This window comes from Garra rufa, chromosome 25, assembly GCF_049309525.1.
Source record: "Garra rufa chromosome 25, GarRuf1.0, whole genome shotgun sequence".
In the NCBI taxonomy this organism is placed as follows: Eukaryota; Metazoa; Chordata; class Actinopteri; order Cypriniformes; family Cyprinidae; genus Garra; species Garra rufa.
This window is the reverse complement of record NC_133385.1, coordinates 12,096,616-12,114,375: the sequence shown is the minus strand read 5'-3', so window position 1 is coordinate 12,114,375 and position 17,760 is coordinate 12,096,616. Positions and strand designations below refer to the sequence as shown.

Below are 17,760 nucleotides of genomic sequence, written 5' to 3'. Positions count from 1 at the left end.
TTGACCTTAACTGTGTCTCTATAATAGATTCTTCAAAGCGATTCTCTCTTTTCTCAGAAGTCACTTCACTTTGTTTCATGCCTATTTTCTAGCTTCTATCATGGTCCCAGTCATCTAATTCCCAATAAAAGAGTGTATTAAAGGATTAGCTCAATTCTAGAATAACATTTCCTGATAATTTACTCACCCCCATGTCACCCAAGATGTTCATGTCTTTCTTTCTTCAGTCGAGAAGAAATTAAGCTTTTTGAGGAAAACATTCCAGGACTTTTTTCCATATAGTGGACTTCAATGGTGATCGTCAGGTTGAATGTCCAAACTGCAGTTTCAATGCAGCTTCAAAGGGCTCTACACGATCCCAGCCAAGGAATAAGGGTCTTATCTAGCGAAACCTTCGGCCATTTTCTTAAAAAAATAAATAAAAATGTATATACTTTTTAACCACAAATGCTCATCTTGCACTAGCTGGACTTCACGCATTAGGTAATCATGTTGAAAAGGTCACGTGACATAGGCAGAAGTACCGACCCAGTTTTCACAAAGCGAGCGTGCAAAGAAAGTCAAACGCCCTTTATAAAAAAGATAAAACAATGATGTCAGACAATTTTGAAGTTGGAGGAGAAAATTAGATTGAGTTTTTCACCCTACCCTACCTTTTTGAACCAGAGTACCTTGATAGTGCAAGATAAGCATTTGTGGTTAAAAAGTATATCATTTTTTATTTTATTTTTTAAATGACCAATCATTTCACTAGGCTCTTAGTCCTTGACTGGGATCATGTAGAGCCCTTTGAAGCTGCATTGAAACTGCAATTTGGACCTTCAACCCGTTGTTCCCATTGAAGTCCACTATATGGAGAAAAATCCTGGAATGTTTTCCTCAAAAACCTTAATTTCTTTTAGACTGAAGAATGAAAGACATGAACATCTTGGATGACAGTGATAAGTAAATTATCAGGACATTGTTATTCTGGAAGTGAACTGATCTTTTAAAGTTGATAACGTCTTTGAAAACCGCAACTTTACTGAGTCGCACAGATTCTACAAACCATAGAATTACCACTCCAAACAGCCAATCTGTCTTCCTCTTAGCTTTTTGGCGAAATGAAAACATCTCTATAATGTTAACAAGGACTTTCAGAGTCAGAATCAGAGTTGTTAGAAGCATTTGCCAGAGTTACATTCATTTACAGCTCAAGATGGTCTGCCGTTCTGTTCCTGGATGGTGTATTTGCGAGACAGCATGACGTTATCGTAATCAAAGTTCTCATCCAGATGGAAAGGAACAACGTTCTCGCTTTCATCCTGGAATGACAAAAAAAGGTTAATGAAGGATTTTACACAGCCTTTGTGAAATGCAAAAGGAAAGTGTATCTCAGTCCCTGAGTTACTTCCCAAGCTTGACTGCTCTGGTGGTGTGCGTATATGTGTGTGTACCTGATTCTCAGCTGCACTGGGAGTGTGTGTCTTCTGGTCTGTGAAAGTAGAGGAGATCTCCAGCAGTGTGTGGTGACAGAGCGATGAAGAGGAGACAGCTATCAGATCTTCTTCAATCTCACCTGGTAGTGTGGATGTGCCTGACAACACACAACAAGACACATGAATAATCAGCATTCATTTACAAACCGTTTCTTCTTTCAGAGTGAATGTGTAAATAAACCATCTTAACGCTGACACTCTAATTATTATCTTGGGTAGCGTTTATGTATTCATCTGTTTGGTATTATACTGTTTTGATGTGTGTTTAAATCTGTTTAGTCTTTCTTCTTCTCCATGTCATTACTTAATCATGGATATATTTCAACGGTAGACAATTATAATTGTTATTTGTGACCCTGGACCACAAAACCAGTCTTAAGTAGCATGGGTATATTTGTAGCAATAGCCAACAATAGAAGTTTCACACATTCACAGAAAACATCTTACCTCCGCATTTAAAAGTAAAAGTTTAAACCATCAGAATAAGCGCATTTTGAGTAAACTTATATTTAATGTCTTAAAGAAAGGACTGATGTGCTAATAAGCTGTTTGCTTTTCATATATAATGGATTTTTGCAGTAGTTTATGTGTGTGAGAGAAAGACATCAGGCCTGGCAAGAGCTCTACTGATGCTGATCTTAATTAAACTGCTAATTACTGGCACAGTGAAAGTCATGGTCTCAGCTGCTGGGTGACAACCAGGCGTCTGAGGGTGTAGTGTGCATTTCTGCATGCCTGTTTGAGTGTATGCAATACCATATGTGTGTGTGACTGGAGAAACCCCACCCACCCACGGCTTTCAGAACAAGGTGGTCTCAAAAACAAGCCCATTAACCAACTCACTAAAGAAACACAGGAAGATGCTTCACGCCGCTAATGAATCTGAAGGCTGTTGCTGTTACGGCATGCCGTGAACCTCCCTGACCGGTGCGCAGAGGAGTGTTTCATTAAAACCCTATCCGGTAGCTCGTCTTGAGCCTTGATACATGATTTCACTTTAATTTTACTTTGATTTTAGTTTAATTAATTTTTTTGCCAATTCCTGATTTAACTTTTATTTTACGTTGGTTTATTTTATTTTATTTTAATTTAATTTAACATTTTTATTTTTACCAGTTCCTGATGTAACTTTTATTTTACTTTGATAATAATTTTAATATTAATTTTACTTTTAATTTAATTTAATTATTTAATTTAATTTAAAATTTAATTTTACTTTCAATTTAATGTAATATAACATTTTTGCCAATTCCTGAAATTTTATTGTACTTTGATTGATTTTAATTTAATTTAATTGTTTAGTTTAATTTAATTTAAATTTTTATTTTTGCCAATTCCTAATGTAACTTTTATTTAACTTTGATTTTAATTTTGCTTTTAATTTTAAATGTATTATTAATTAAAATGTATAATTTAATGTTAATGTTAATTTAATTTCATTTCATTTCATTTCAAATGTAATTTTTGGCAATTCCTGATTTAACTTTTACTTTAATTTGATTGATTTTTTAAATTAAATTTGATTTAATTTAATTAAAAAAATTCTAATACCTGATATTATTTTAATTTAATTTAATTTAATTTAATTTTTTAATTCAATTAATTTTGTTATTTTTTCCAGTTCCTGATTTAACTTTTATTTTACTTTGATTGATTTTTTTAATTAAATTTGATTTAATTTAATAAAAAAAATTCTAATACCTGATATTATTTTAATTTAATTTAATTTAATTTAATTTTTTAATTCAATTAATTCTGTTATTTTTGCCAGTTCCTGATTTAACTTTTATTTTACTTTGATTTACTTTGATTTTAATTAAATTATTTAATTTAATTTAATTTAAAATGTAAATTTACTTACAATTTATTGTAATATTAAATTTTTGCCAATTCCTGAACTTTTATTTTACTTTGATTTAATTTTACTTTTAATTTAAATGTATTATTAACAAAAATGTATAATTTAATTTAAAATGTAATTTTTGGCAATTCCTGATTTAACTTTTAGTTTACATTGATTGATTTTTTAATTTAATTTAATTTAATTTTTTTTCTAATACCTGATTTTATTCTTATTTAATTTAATTACTTTTTTATTTAATATTTTAATTAATACTAATTTTAATTAATTAACTAATTTGTTTTTTGCTAATACCTGCTTTAACTTTTAATTTAATTTAATGTTTAATTTAATTTAAAATTGTATTTTTGCCAATTCCTAGTGTAACTTTTATTTAACTTTGATTGATTTTAATTTTACTTTTAATTTAATTTAAAATTTAATTTAATTTAATTATTATTACAAATATTCAATATTTCAAATAAAAAAATAGTATCTTTGCCAATTCCTGCTTTAACTTTTATTTTGCTTTGATTGATTTAAATTAAAATTTTACTTTTAATTTAATTTAAAAAAATTGTTGCTAATAACTGCTTTAACTTTTATTTTACTTTTTAATATTTTTTTTGCTAATACCTGAATTAACTTTAATTTTACTTTGAATTTAATTTAATTATTTTTTTGCTACAAGCTGATTTAACTTTTACACTACTTTGATTGATTTTAATTTAATTTAATTATTTTATTTTATTTAAAATGTTATTTTTGCAAATTCCTGATTTACTTGAAACTTGTAGCACCAAACAACAAAAGTACTTTTTTTTTTGTTTTGCTTAATTTTCAACAACATGATTTTACAAAACTTTTAAGACCTGCTCACTACAAAGATAATGATAAAGATATAGTTCTAAAAATCATTCTTAATATTAAAGAACAGCAAAATCCACTCCACATCTATAACAATAAAGGCACACAGAAACAATATCAGTAAAATCAATTCAGAACAATTTTTTCCAGCTGATAAATGATAAAAAATATTGACACCCAGATCAGAATCAATCCTGCTTTCACAAGCTCAAGAATGTAAAGTGGCAAACATCGTCTGCTGGTGTGGATGCTAATATAGTTATCTTTATAGTTATATAGGCCTTTATCATATTTTGCTGTCACATTTTCAAAGGTTATGACAGAAAACACCAACAACATTGGGACAAGAATGCCAACAACAACCAATGGTACAATGACTTGCCATCTTCCAACAAAAGGATATTTTTACCATCCCCAACAAGCAGTGGCATGATTATTCATGCTAATTATCTTCAAGTTCAGCATGCGTCTTGTTGTTATTAAGTGGATATGACTGACATTACAAACACGCCACCTAATGCCTTTTACATACACCCTTTCCTCTGAATTAACATTCTGATCACAAACAAACATACCGATAAACGCAGAAAGCCCTGCTCCAACCACTAAGCCTCTCCAATCAAAAGAGGCTTTCTTTCCTCCAACTATTTTATTTATTTTTGTATTAAACTGGTCATTGGAGTTTAAATGAGCCTCTCTAGCACAGCAGAAAAGAGCGACTCATTACAAGCTTGCACAGCAAGCATTAAGCCTCGCCAAGCAAACGCTTGCCCCCGGCTCTAATGATGAGGGAGCGGTTTGGAATTTGCATGCATTGAATATGTGTAATAAATGGTAATATATTTAAATCAAGCTGTATGACAGCTCTAATTACAAAAAATAGCGTGCACATGATATCCACTAAACCCTATTATAGGTAAGGTGAGCCCATGCAATCCTTACATATGCACATGAAAAGAATATTTATGCCAGCATGCTTGGGATTCTCGTTTTAAAATACACCCATACAGGTGATGCCAACATGTCAAAGTGTATTACGTGAATTTTATGTGAATATGTGATAGATCCAATTCAATTTGAAGCAGTTGTGAAATATGAAAAAGACGACAGGAATTCTCAACGATGTGTGTTACATAATAAAGAATTTGTAAAAATTTAAAAAAAAAATGTGCATCTAGGCCACTGTCATGAATATCTTCATAAACGGACTCTGTGTAAAGTGTCATGTATTTGAATATGTAACATTTTAGAAAAATAAACACCTGTAGTGCCAGCATTTTCCTCTTCATCTTCTGAATCCCCCAGATAATTGTCAAACTACCCAAGAGAGGAAAAAATATATTTTTAACAGTTATATTAGAATTACAATTGATTAGAATTAGCAACTAGAAACATTGTTCTTTACACACAAACTCTAAATGGTTAGTTCACTTTTTAACTAAATTTTTCTGATAATTTACTCACCCCCATGTCATCCAAGATCTTTCTTTCTTCAGTTGAAAAGAAATTAAGTTTTTTTAATGAAAACATTCCAGGATTTTTCTCCATATAGTGGACTTTGGTGGGAGCCAATGGGTTGAAGGTCCAAACTGCAGATTCAATGCAGCTTCAAAGGGCTCTACACGATCCCAGTCGAGGTATAAGGGTCTTATCTAGCAAAATTTTGATTTAGTCTTAAAGGGATAGTTCACCCTAAAATAAAAAAAAATTATGTTCATCTGCTTACCCCCAGGGCATCCAAGATATACTGCCCTCCAAAGGCAAAGCGCAGTAACTACACATTTGGTCAAAATTGAGTTAAGGCTTAAAATGGACTTTGTGACAACTGTTTTGTCTTGTGGCAAAGTCTCCTGGTTAAACTGTGTCCCGTTTCAGAGAAACAAGAGTTTTTCAACAGAATTTCAATATGTTTGACTAGCTGCTGTAAAAACTTTAAAGGCATTTTTCTCAGTTTCAGTGTTGGCGTAGTTACTGCACTCTGCCTTTGGAGGGCAGTATAGGTGACTTTATTTCTTCAGTAGAACACAAACAAAGATTTTTAACTCAAACCGTTGCAGTCTGTTAGTCATATAATGGCAGTGGACGGGCACCGAACCTTTGAAAGTTGATTGTTGACTGTTCACCAATTCCCAACTTCTGAGCCTGATCGCTTGAAGTTATGGTTGCTTGCTCTTCGGCTGGATATCAACACACCCATAAAAAAAAAAAAAGTGTGGAAGTTTTTTTTTTTCCCTTCAGGCATTTGCGTATCACATATCAGAGGTAAAAAAATTATATAAATACTGTTCAGTTTCTTGCAAAAACCGATCGTTTCGTGTTTTAGGACATCAATGTATCGTTATGAGCCGCAGGGTGTAATTTGGATTTGTCTGTGCAAGTTTTTTTTTTTACTTTCAAAGGTTTGGTGCCCATCCACTGCCATTATATGACTAACAGACTGCAACGGTTTGAGTTAAAAAATCTTCGTTTCTGTTCTACTGAAGAAACAAAGTCACCTACATCTTGGATGCCCTGGGGGTAAGCAGATAAACATCAAATTTTCATTTTTGGGTGAACTATCCCCTTTAAGCCCCGTTTCGACCGCAGGAACTTTACCCAGAAACTATGGGACTTTGGAGCAGTACTTTGCATGTTTCCACTGCAGGAACCAGGATCTAAATAAAGTTCCGGGTAAGAAATTTGCCCCTCAGAAAGTCCTTGCTTGTGAGGTAGCACTTTTTCAAAAGTCTGGAACTTTCGAGGGTGGGACTTGGGTGCTAAACATGCTGATCGGTTGAGTTCTGATCCTGATTATTTTGGTGGAAAAGCAGTTTTAGGCATAGTCTTTTGACTAAAATGCCATTTAGTTTCATATCATAAGATTTTAGTCAATGAAATCTCCAGTAGATTTAGTCAGCTAAAATTGAATGGGTTTAGTTATAGTGTAATGCATTTATTAAGCATTTCTCTAAAATGTTTCGATTTTATCAGGATAGACACAGATTTAACCGCTGTGACATGCAACATGGCTTTATATTATAATTAAAGAAACAAGAACATGGTCTTCTTTTCAGTGAAATGGCAATGGTTATATGGGCTAATTCTTTATAACTTGTTTACCACATTCCTTATTCTTTCAAGCAGACACATTTATTTAAATAAGTAAATTTAGATTAATATTTGTTAGACTGATACAAGTCCAATATTCCCCCAACTGTTTTACATTCACCTAAGACATAACCGCATGTGTTTAACGTAAGTATTCATCAAAACATACAATTTAACATTATTTTGTATGTATTTCTCTGTTCATGAGATGTGAAAGAGTACTTGTGTTCTGTGTGAGAAAAAAAATCCTGGAATGTTTTCCTCAAAAACCTTAATTTCTTTTTTGACTGAAGAAAGAAAGACATGAACATCTCGGATGACTTACATACATACATGTAGGGGTGAGTATATTATCAGGAAATTTTAATTCTGGAGTCAACTGATCCATAACAACTGAATTATAAAATACAGTTAACATTTTGCTAAGCTAACGAGCATGTACTGTAATGAGCTTATAAACACAAATTTTAAGTAAAATTGCCCTTGTTTTCTTCTTTTATTAATTATTTTTATGCATCTTGGATTACCTTCACAGGTCTGTCTGGAGCAGAGCTTGATGGGCCACCCAGTCTTCCTCCAACACAACCACCATCCAACATCACCTATACAAAACACACAAACACACCAACTCATAAACTCACCATCTCATTTCATTTAATGATGCTCTGAAATGACAGCAGCCATGTGAATCGGCGTGATTACAATCAAAACAACATTATAATCAATACAGCTGTTTTTCTCTCCTGGTGGAAGGGAGCTAAATAATGCAGAGGCTTTTTTTAGCATTGACTGGCCTGGGATGTTAGCTGATGTGCTTTGCGTTATTGACAGTAACCAGTGCTGTGGCTCGCCAGAGCCCCGCTGAGATCAATACGCAAGCCAGGCGGGAGTCTTAAGCACCGTTCACACAGACAGACAGATAAGCAAAATACACATCGCAATGAAGCCATCCAATACGCTGAGAGAAGAATTCCAAAAGTCTTGAGGAAGAAATACATCAAAAAGACAGAAAGTGAAGAAAAATGGGGGATATTTTTAGTATTTTGAGTGGTGCTTGCTCATACTATAGACACAGAAGTTGCTTGATAAGGGGTTCCAAGCCATTTTCAGTGTGTTGCTACTTTAGGTGGATGCATTTTGAAGAAAGTGGTGCTTTCATAACGCAGAAGTCAGTCTATGGGTGAGACTTCCGATTCATTATCTGCTGTAGGGAAATAATGAGAAAAACAACAACGTGCAGTACACTGTAAAACTGTTTGCACTACAAACTAGTGTTCATAATTAAGATAACTTATTAAAAAATATATGTTAAGACATACCAATTTGCAATATCAAGCAGCAAAACAAGCTGTTTTGTACAGTTAAAAATAGCAGGATGCAGATGAGACTGGACGCCAGACCCATAAAATTTACAAATGTGAGTCACCATGATGCTAGGGTGCAAAGAGTGGTTATCAGAGTGTTTCTGTATGGTTTAGAAGAAATTTGAGTGAATTTTAGCCTGTTTAAATGTGGTTTCTATGACGTTCTTAAGTAGTTACAATACCAGTCAAAAGTTCTTGAACAGTGAGATTTTTAATGTTTTTTAAAGACGTCTCTTTTGCTCACCAAGCCTGCATTTATTTGATCTAAAGTACGCCAAAATCAGTAAAATTTTGAAATATTTGTACTATTTAAAATACCTGTTTTCTATTTGAATATATTTTAAAATGTAATTTATTTCTGTGATCAAAGCCAAATTTTTAGCATCATTACTTCAAACTTCAGTGTCACATGATCCTTCAGAAATCATTCTAATATGTTGATTTTTTTTTGTTCAAGAAACATAAAACAATTGAGTACATTTCCGAAAGATCCAAGGATCAGCATTTATCTGAAATAAAAAAGCCTTTGTAGCATTATACACTATACCATTCAAAATCTTGGAGTCAGTATAATTTTTTTTTTTTTTTTTTGGGAAAGTAATTAATACTTTTATTTAGCAGGTATGCTTTAAATTGATCAAAAATGATAATAAAGACATTACAATGTTACAAAAGATTTCTATTTCAGATAAATTCTGTTCTATTGAACTTTCTATTCATCAAAGACACCTGAAAAAAATCCACTCCGCTGTTTTCTAACATAGTAATAATTACAAATGTTTTTTGAGCAGAAAATCTGAATATTAGAATGATTTCTGAAGGATCACTTGACTGGAGCAATGATGCTAAAAAAATCTGCTTTGAAATCACAGGAATAAACTATATTTTAAAATATATTCAAATAGAGTTATTTTAAATAGTAAAAATATTTCAAAATTGTAATGTTTTTGCTATAATTTGGATCTTTGCTGTAATTTGAAGCTTGGATAGCAGAAGAGATTTCTTTAAAAAACATTTTACTGTTCAAAAACTTTTGACTGGTAGTGTACATACTGGACCAAATCTCCATAAAATTCTAGTCCCTTCATATGTCTGTGAGCCTTTTTTCTATTTTCACAAATGGTGCCTACCCCTAATCCTGAGTATATGCAATAGTGAAGTTAGCCTTGGGGAAACAGCACTAAAAAGGCAAGACGAAAAGGACAGACAGGAAAAAGAAGCAATTACACATAAGAAGGAGCTGTATGTGTGTGTGTGTGTGTGTGTGTGCATGTGATAAACAGTGCAATGTCTAATGCAGAAGACTTCAACTGTGATTGAAGGTGAGTGAAGGAGAGGTCTGTCTGAACCTCTCCCAGTAAAGACCGTCGTTTCAAGCGGTCTGGATCTATAAGGCGCTGACCTCTTCCTGATCAGCAGTCGGTGAGCAGCGATTCGCCTGTCCCATCCGTCGGTACATGCTCTCCTCCATCTCTGTCACTTCATGCTCTCTTTGTCGCTCTCGGCTGCTGTCCATCTCTCTCTGGGACGGGTCTCTGTGTCCTCTAGGAGCAGTCAATCGCGGATCCCTCACATTCTCTGCAATGGGATACGACAGTAAAGACCGCAGGCTAGGATTCACAGACGTATCAGAGAAAAGAAGATGTATGGGGTGTTCTGTATGCTCACCTGGGTTCAGATACGTGAAGGTGGAAAGGAACTGCTCGTACGTTTGCTCCGGGGAGTTGCAGAACTGCTCCAGAGCTTCAGTCATGGCTTGGTCATGGCTGTCCACAATTGAACCGTTAACTAAACCTGGCATCTCGTCAAACCTATCCACGTTCAGAAAAAAATGAGATAAAATAAAAAACAGAGTGAGAGATTAAATATATTAAAAAATGTTTTGGCTCTTCCAAGTTTTATAATGGCAGTGAATGGATGTTGAGATTTTGAGGTCCGATAAAGTGCATGCATCCATCATAAAAAGTACTTCACATTGGCTCTAGAGAGTTAACAAAGGCCTTCTAAATCAAAATCAATGTTTTTGTGAGAAAAATATTCACATTTACAACTTTATAAACTGTAATCTCTAGCTTCCACTAACTGTCGTACACGTGTTCACGAGAAAGTTAGTGTACACCAGGCGAAACAAAGATGAAGTACTGGTATAAAAAATGATGAAGTGGTCCTGCTAGGCTGCACTGCTTTACAGGTCACTTATCACCAGCGATATGCATTATAGCTGCATTAGCCCTGATTGGAATGAAATTATCATTCTGAAGTTCAGCTTAATTACAATCAATGACGGCTGAGAAGGGGGATGGGCAGTGATTGCCGTGACATTAAAATATAATGAAGAATGGCGTGATGATCGTCGGAAACTCCGCGCTGTCGCTGTGTCATTCATCACGAACACGCCCTGGGGAGAGCCGTCTTCAGGTGGCACAACATTAGCGGGGACAGAAACAGGTGCTACGCTAGAGTTTAATTACTCTCCTCTATCAATAATACAGCGCAAATCCTTGCATGGCTTCAGGCCTCAGCTGTACTGTTGGCCGACTTCTTTCTTCTCTCTTGGAATACGACCATACTACTGTTTCTGCGGTATGCAGTGCATAGACTGAGTGGTATCCACATTTTCTCTATGCATTGAACACCCAGATTTACCATAAAGCGCCATATACACAGTGTTTTTCATGTCCATGTTCAACTCCACCAAAAAATGTGTGTTACCCCCAGAACACGATTTTTTACCAGGGATCCCCCTTTGAAACACAACTGGGCTAGTTTTGAGTAGCAATTGGGTAGGTTTTGTTGTTAAACCTGGCAAGCCTGAGTATACAATGCATGCGTCGTGGTACGCTCTAAATGGGCGTCGACTGACACAGAAGAGAAGAAATTGTTGAATAAAGTCATAGTTTTGAGTTGCAATTGGGCTGGTTTTGCTGTGAAAACCTGGCAACCCTGAGTATACAATGCATGCGTTGTGGTCTCTCTGAATGTGCATTGACTGACAAGGAAGAGAAGAAATTGTTGAATAAAGTAGTTATTTTTGTTTTCTTTGTGCATGAAAAGTATTCTCATAGCTTCATAAAATTATAGTTGAACCACTGATGTCACATGGACTATTTTAACTATGTCCTTACTACATTTCTGAGCCTTGAACGTGGTAGTTTTGTTGCTGTCAGGGTTGCCAGGTACAACAAAACCCACTCAACTGTTACTCAAAACTAGCTCAATCGTGTTTCGAGGGGGTCCCTCTGTAAAAATTGTGTTCCGGGGATAAAATACACGTTTTTGGTGAGGTTCCCCTGGTACAATTTGCATTCCAGGCGATAAATATCACGTTATTGAGGTCACTTCAACCCGTGGACATGAAAAACAACCCGTGCCAACAGCCCAATTTCATGGGAAAACCACAGACTTGGCATCACTGGTTGCTGTAGGGTCAGAAAGCTCTCGGATATTATCAAAAATATCTTAATTTGTGTTCTGAAGATGAACAAAGGCTTACTGGTTTGGAATGACATGAGGGTAAGTAATTAATGACACAATTTTCATTTTTGGGTGAACTACCCCTTTAACTAAATGATAGGAGTCTGAAAGTAATATCTTCCTTCATTACAATGCAAGCATTTACGTTCTGTTGTTGTTTGTTGCGTTTCTGTCTCTCTCTCCATTTCTAACCGTCTGTTTCATTGTGACAGAGCTGGCAAACATCTGCATTCATTTGCAGCACCGTATGCAAATCCATTTCAGGACTCAACAGGTTTATTTTACAGCGCGTGTAAGTGTGAACACCGGCATGTAAGTGCGCTTGAGCGGGAGAATAAAGCTCTCCTGTGCGCTTGGAGACACCGGAGGAATTCTTTATTTTGTGTTGCGCCTCAAGGGAGTCGCTGAGCCTCCTCTTCATGGCCCTGCTCTTCAGACACAGGTGCTCCGCTGTTTGTGTTTTTCACTGTTCTTCCAGGCACTCGTGGTTACGTGTCTTTGTTTTGCGCTCACACACACACATCTCTCGGCCTCCAAAACAAACACACAACTGCACTCGCGCACAGCCCCCCGAAACACAAAAACATTATGCTAATGAGGCAGGCACAGCTGTTCCCGTCTTCTACTCTCTCTCTCTTTCTTTCTCTCAACAACAGTCGCCTAATTTCTCCCGTTCCTTTAAAGAGCCGCCAAGCAGAAACAGTTAATGCAAATATAAGCCTGCGGGAAATAAGGAGTATTTTTACAAATCCGAGCTACCCCTCCTGCCAAAATTTGATGTGTGACTCACGCATTCGGTATTCGGTGTAATGAGAGTGAATCATTCTGCTCCTCACCGAAGCTGACGCCACAGACCACTCTGATACACAGAGACTATTTTAACAGCACATTACATCGAGACGTGCTACACTGTCACTGATGCATTTTGAAGAGCGTGATTATGGTGTCGAATGCAGGTCGCGAAAAAAAGACAAAAAAAATCTGTGGGATTGCACCATGGCCTATATCAAGCAAGACGCATGAATGTGAAATATCTGTGCAATGTGATGCATTTCAGCCAATTATTTAATATTTAATCGAGTTATTTTAATTATAGTTAATATATTTGATATTTAAAGGATTAGTTCACTTCCAGAATAAAAACGATAGTCCTGATAGTTTAATCACCCCCATGTCATTCAAGAAGTTAATGTATTTCTTTCTTCAGTCACAAAGTAATTAAGGTTTTTGAGGAAAACAGTCCAGGATTTTTCTCTATATAGTGGACTTCAATGGCGATCAGCAGGTTAAAGATCCAAATTTCAGTTTCAATGCAGCTTCAAAGGGCTCTACACAATCCCATCTGAGGAATAAGGGTCTTAACTAGCAAAACGATTGGTTATTTTGGGAAAAAAAATGTAAGTTTATATACTTTTTAATCAGAATTGCTCGTCTTGCACTAGCTGTCAATGCATATGCGCGTCTACGACATGAATTATGTAATCACGTTGGAAAAGTCATGCACGATTAGTTCTTTGTCTGTGCATTTTGGTTCAAAAAGGTAAAACAAGAAAATATGCATCCATTGTACACCATGTAAACAAACTGCAAAATGCACATTACTGTAAAAAAAAATAAAAAGACTGTAAATGTGCAACAGTTAAATCTATTAAGATCTTCAAACATGTTTAAGAAATAAAACATTTTTCTAAATTCAAAACGTTCAAAACAGGCCCATCATAAAGCCCTTGTCTGCATATACAAAACATTCTAACTGTCCATAAAACTAACAGTTCTTAACTGCAGCCTAATCATTGTTGATCACCAGATTTTTCTGCAAAAAAAGCAGCTGATGGTGACACCTTCAGGAGGAGAGGTGAATATTCATATCCTCTTATGTGAAGCATGCACATTAAAAATAGATTAGGGGATTTCCCGAATCGATATTGTTGCATTAAACTGAAGATCGATTAAAATCGGCGAATCGATATTTTTTACCCAGCCCTAATGGTTAGGGCAAAAAAACTCCATCTCATTTTCTCATTCAACTTCAAAATCTTCCCTTTTTTTGTACAGGCCGTTTGACTTTCTTTGCACGTTTGCTTTGTAAACACTGGGTCGGTATTTCTGCTGACGATGCACATAACCAGCAAAATTGAGCTAGTGCAAGACAAGCATTTGTGGTTAAAAAGTATATAAATTTAATTTTTTTTTTAGAAAATGACATATAGTTTTGCTAGATGAGACCATTATTCCTCGGCTGGGATCGTGTAGAGCCCTTTGAAGCTGCATTGAAACTGCAATTTAGACATTCAACCCGTTGGCCACCAGTGAAGTCCTATGACGGTGTTTTGGTGCCATGTTAAAAAAAAAAAAAAAAAAAAAGATCAAGATTACGAGATTAAAGTCATAATATTTTGAGAATAAAGACGAAATTATAAGAATAAAGTCGAAATTACAAGAATGAAGTCAAAGTGTTTTGAGAATAAAGTTAAAGTGTTTCAAGAATAAAGTCAGAATGTTTCAAGAATAAAGTCAATATTACGAGAATAAAGTTGAAATGTTTCAAGAATAAAGTCAATATTACGAGAATAAAGTTGAAATGTTTCGAGAATAAAGTCGAAATTTTTAAAGAATAAATTCTAAATTATGAGAATAAAGTCGAAGTGTTTTGAGAATAAAGTCAAAATTATGACAATAAAGTCATAGTGTTTCGAGAATAAAGTTGAAATGTTTCGAGAATAAAATCGAAGTGTTTCGAGAATAAAGTCGAAGTGTTTTAAGAATAAATGTAAAATTACAAGAATAAATTCAAAGTTTTTTGAGAATAAAGTCGAAATTATGAGAATAAAGTCAAAGCGTTTCAAGAATAAATGTAGGGCTGGGCGATAAAACGATAACGATATATATCGCGATAGACAAGAGATCGATATCAATAAAAAATGTGTTCGATAAAACGTTCGATATTTTGTATTCTTCGTCGGCCCGCCCAGCCCCCCTTTAACGTCCAGTTAATTTTATTTTATATAGAGCGCCAGATCACAATAGAAGTTAAGGTTATCTTTCCTACAGAACGGGCCCTTGTTGTTGTATTAAACAAACTAAATAGCCTTATGTTATTTATCTTATTTACACGACGGCATGTGATTTCTTTCTCTACATGATCGCGCGTTTACAATGTCTCCTCACAGACGGGATCGCGGACTCCATTCATAAAAACGGACTTTACTATAGGGCGGAATGCCGCGGAATTCGTCAATTTTTGGACCAATAAATCAAAAGTTGGTCTGTTAATTAATTCAGATCGCGATATGGACTAGTGTCTGTGAAAACTGAAATGCAAAAAGACCGTTTCAATATGAATCCTGCATGTTCCGTTTGCCTCTACATGTATGAATGGAGGAGACGCGTTTCATTTTCACTACACGCATAGTGAAGCACGCGTGACGCTCCCGCTAATTTTTGGCCTTTGCATCTCACATGAACAGACAAACTCCAATAAATACATCTCCCGAAGCTGCTGTGAGTGTCACTTTTTGTCAATTTTACCGTTTCATTAGTGAAACTAGCATCATTCATACTGTATTACACACTGAAACTTCACGGCAACCTGTCAAAATAAAAGTACGGTTTAACATGTAACAGAACAATATTAGTCTTGTATTACTTTGTACAGTATAATGCAGGTGTTTATATGTTCACATTTAAATAATTTATATGATAAAAAATAAAATAAAAAAGAGTCACCACTTAATTGTTGAAAAAATACTATTATTATTAAACCTTTTTTTAACTCTATATAATTTTACTTCTATGTATTAATTTTAACAGTAAAGCTCCGTTTATTTTTATTTTTAAAAATAAATCAGTGATTTTTCTTTCATTTGATTATCAGAAAAATTAAAACAAGAATTTCTGAAAAAAGCAAAAGATTGTAGTGCCCTATTGTTCAAAATGTTGAAAGTTTTGGACTTATTTTTTCACTGAAATAAATGTTTTCGTTATTACACAAAGTAGGCTAAAGTACCGGGAAAGAAGTAACATTGGTTACTGGCAACCAGCAATCTGTGCAGCAATAAATATTATCAGCCAAGTACTTTGCAACAACCTCTGACCTGTGGTCAAGCCGTACTTCTGGGCCATACATTAGCTTGACCATTCACTTCATCAACAATGAATGGGGTTTGAATTGAGGATTAAGAGATAATTAAGTGTATATTGTGACTTTAGACTTCTGTTTACATTTTAATTATTTGAGTTTTCCATGGTTGTTGACATTTCTGTCTTAATAAATGAGGGGATTATGATCAGAGGAAGGTTAAGTTTAAAATAAAAATGTTTGAATGTATTATTTTTCTCCTGGTCCTTATTTTAAATAGGTCGATATCGACCGATATGAAATACTGATATCGTGATATAGTTTTCAGCCATATCGCCCAGCCCTAAATAATGTTTCGAGAACAAAGTTAAAATTACAAGAATAAAGTCAAAGTGTTTTGAGAATAAAGTAGAAATTAAGAGAATAAAGTCAAAGCGTTTCAAGAATAAATGTTTTGAGAATAAAGTTGAAATTACAAGAATAAAGTCGAAGTGTTTTGAGAATAAAGTAGAAGTTACGAGAATAAAGTCAAAGCATTTCAAGAATAAATGTTTTGAGAATAAAGTTGAAATTACAAGAATAAAGTTGAAGTGTTTTGAGAATAAAGTGTTTCGAGAATAAAGTTGAGGTGTTTAGAGAATAAAGTCAAAATGATGAGAATAAAGTCAAAGTGTTTCGAGAATAAAGTAGAAATGTTTCGAGAATAAAGTAAGAAATTACAAGAATAATGTCAAAGTGTTTTGAGAATAAAGTCGAAGTGTTTTAAGAATAAAGTCTAAATGTTTCGAGAATAAAGTCGAAATTACGAGAATAAAGTTGAAGTGTTTTGAGAATAAAGTATTTTGAGAATAAAGTCAAAATGTTTCGAGAATAAAATTGAAGTGTTTAGAGAATAAAGTCAAAATTATGAGAATAAAGTCAAAGTGTTTCGAGAATAAAGTAGAAATGTTTCGAGAATAAAGTAAGAAATTACAAGAATTAATTCGTAGCAATAACAAGATTAAAGTTATAATGTTTTGAGAGTATATTGTAACCTTTTGCACATGCAAATGCCCCAGATTGGGAGCTCTCAGCTTTCAAATTGTCTCAGTTTTATAGTGAAATACAAACAATATGTCTATTACAATAACGTGTTTTTCACGCTCTTAAATGTAACGTGACAGATCGCTGTATTTGCCTCAGTTTAAGCGCCATGTGGATCAGTCATCTTTCCGATTACACTGAGATATTAGTTTCTTTTCATTTTTTTTGTAAACATTCGTTTCATTGTTTATTTTGTGCTGTAAACTTGAAATAAAGGGGAAAAAGACATTCATCATTTGTATTTCGTGATAAAACTGACAGTTATATTAAAAGCAACAAAGCACAAAATGATTGTGAATACTGGGTGGCTGGCGCGCTACAAATAATAAATAGAAGACATTAAATATTATGTCCAATCATTTACAGTATTATACCATGAATAAAACAGCTTGTCAATAGTCACTTATATACCTCAGAAAAGACAACAGTATAACTTATAATAATGAGTTTAGAACGTTTTATTGTTGCTTTTAATTAAATACATGTGAG

The 17,760-nt window shown here is 34.3% G+C and overlaps 1 protein-coding gene across 1 annotated transcript; it reads right to left on the bottom strand.

Moving 5' to 3' along the window:
* Nucleotides 1-675: 675 nt before the first annotated feature.
* Nucleotides 676-10,437, bottom strand: LOC141301333 (intraflagellar transport-associated protein-like). Its single transcript, XM_073831579.1, has 6 exons — nt 10,305-10,437; nt 10,039-10,214; nt 7,800-7,874; nt 5,448-5,502; nt 1,437-1,576; nt 676-1,304 (listed from the first exon to the last, which is right to left on the bottom strand). The coding sequence occupies exons 1-6, from the start codon at nt 10,435-10,437 to the stop codon at nt 1,194-1,196; spliced, it is 690 nt and encodes a 229-aa protein (XP_073687680.1). The 3' UTR covers nt 676-1,193.
* Between the last annotated feature and the right edge of the window lie 7,323 nt (nt 10,438-17,760).

Excerpts from the sequence above, each read along its gene's own strand:
- LOC141301333 (XM_073831579.1), bottom strand. The coding sequence starts at position 10,437 with ATGCCAGGTTTAGTTAACGGTTCAATTGTGGACAGCCATGACCAAGCC. Across the intron at positions 7,875-10,038 it reads CGACTGCTGATCAGGAAGAG|GTGATGTTGGATGGTGGTTG; the intron begins GTCAGCGCCTTA and ends TGTTTTGTATAG. Across the intron at positions 5,503-7,799 it reads CTCCAGACAGACCTGTGAAG|TTTGACAATTATCTGGGGGA; the intron begins GTAATCCAAGAT and ends TCTCTTGGGTAG.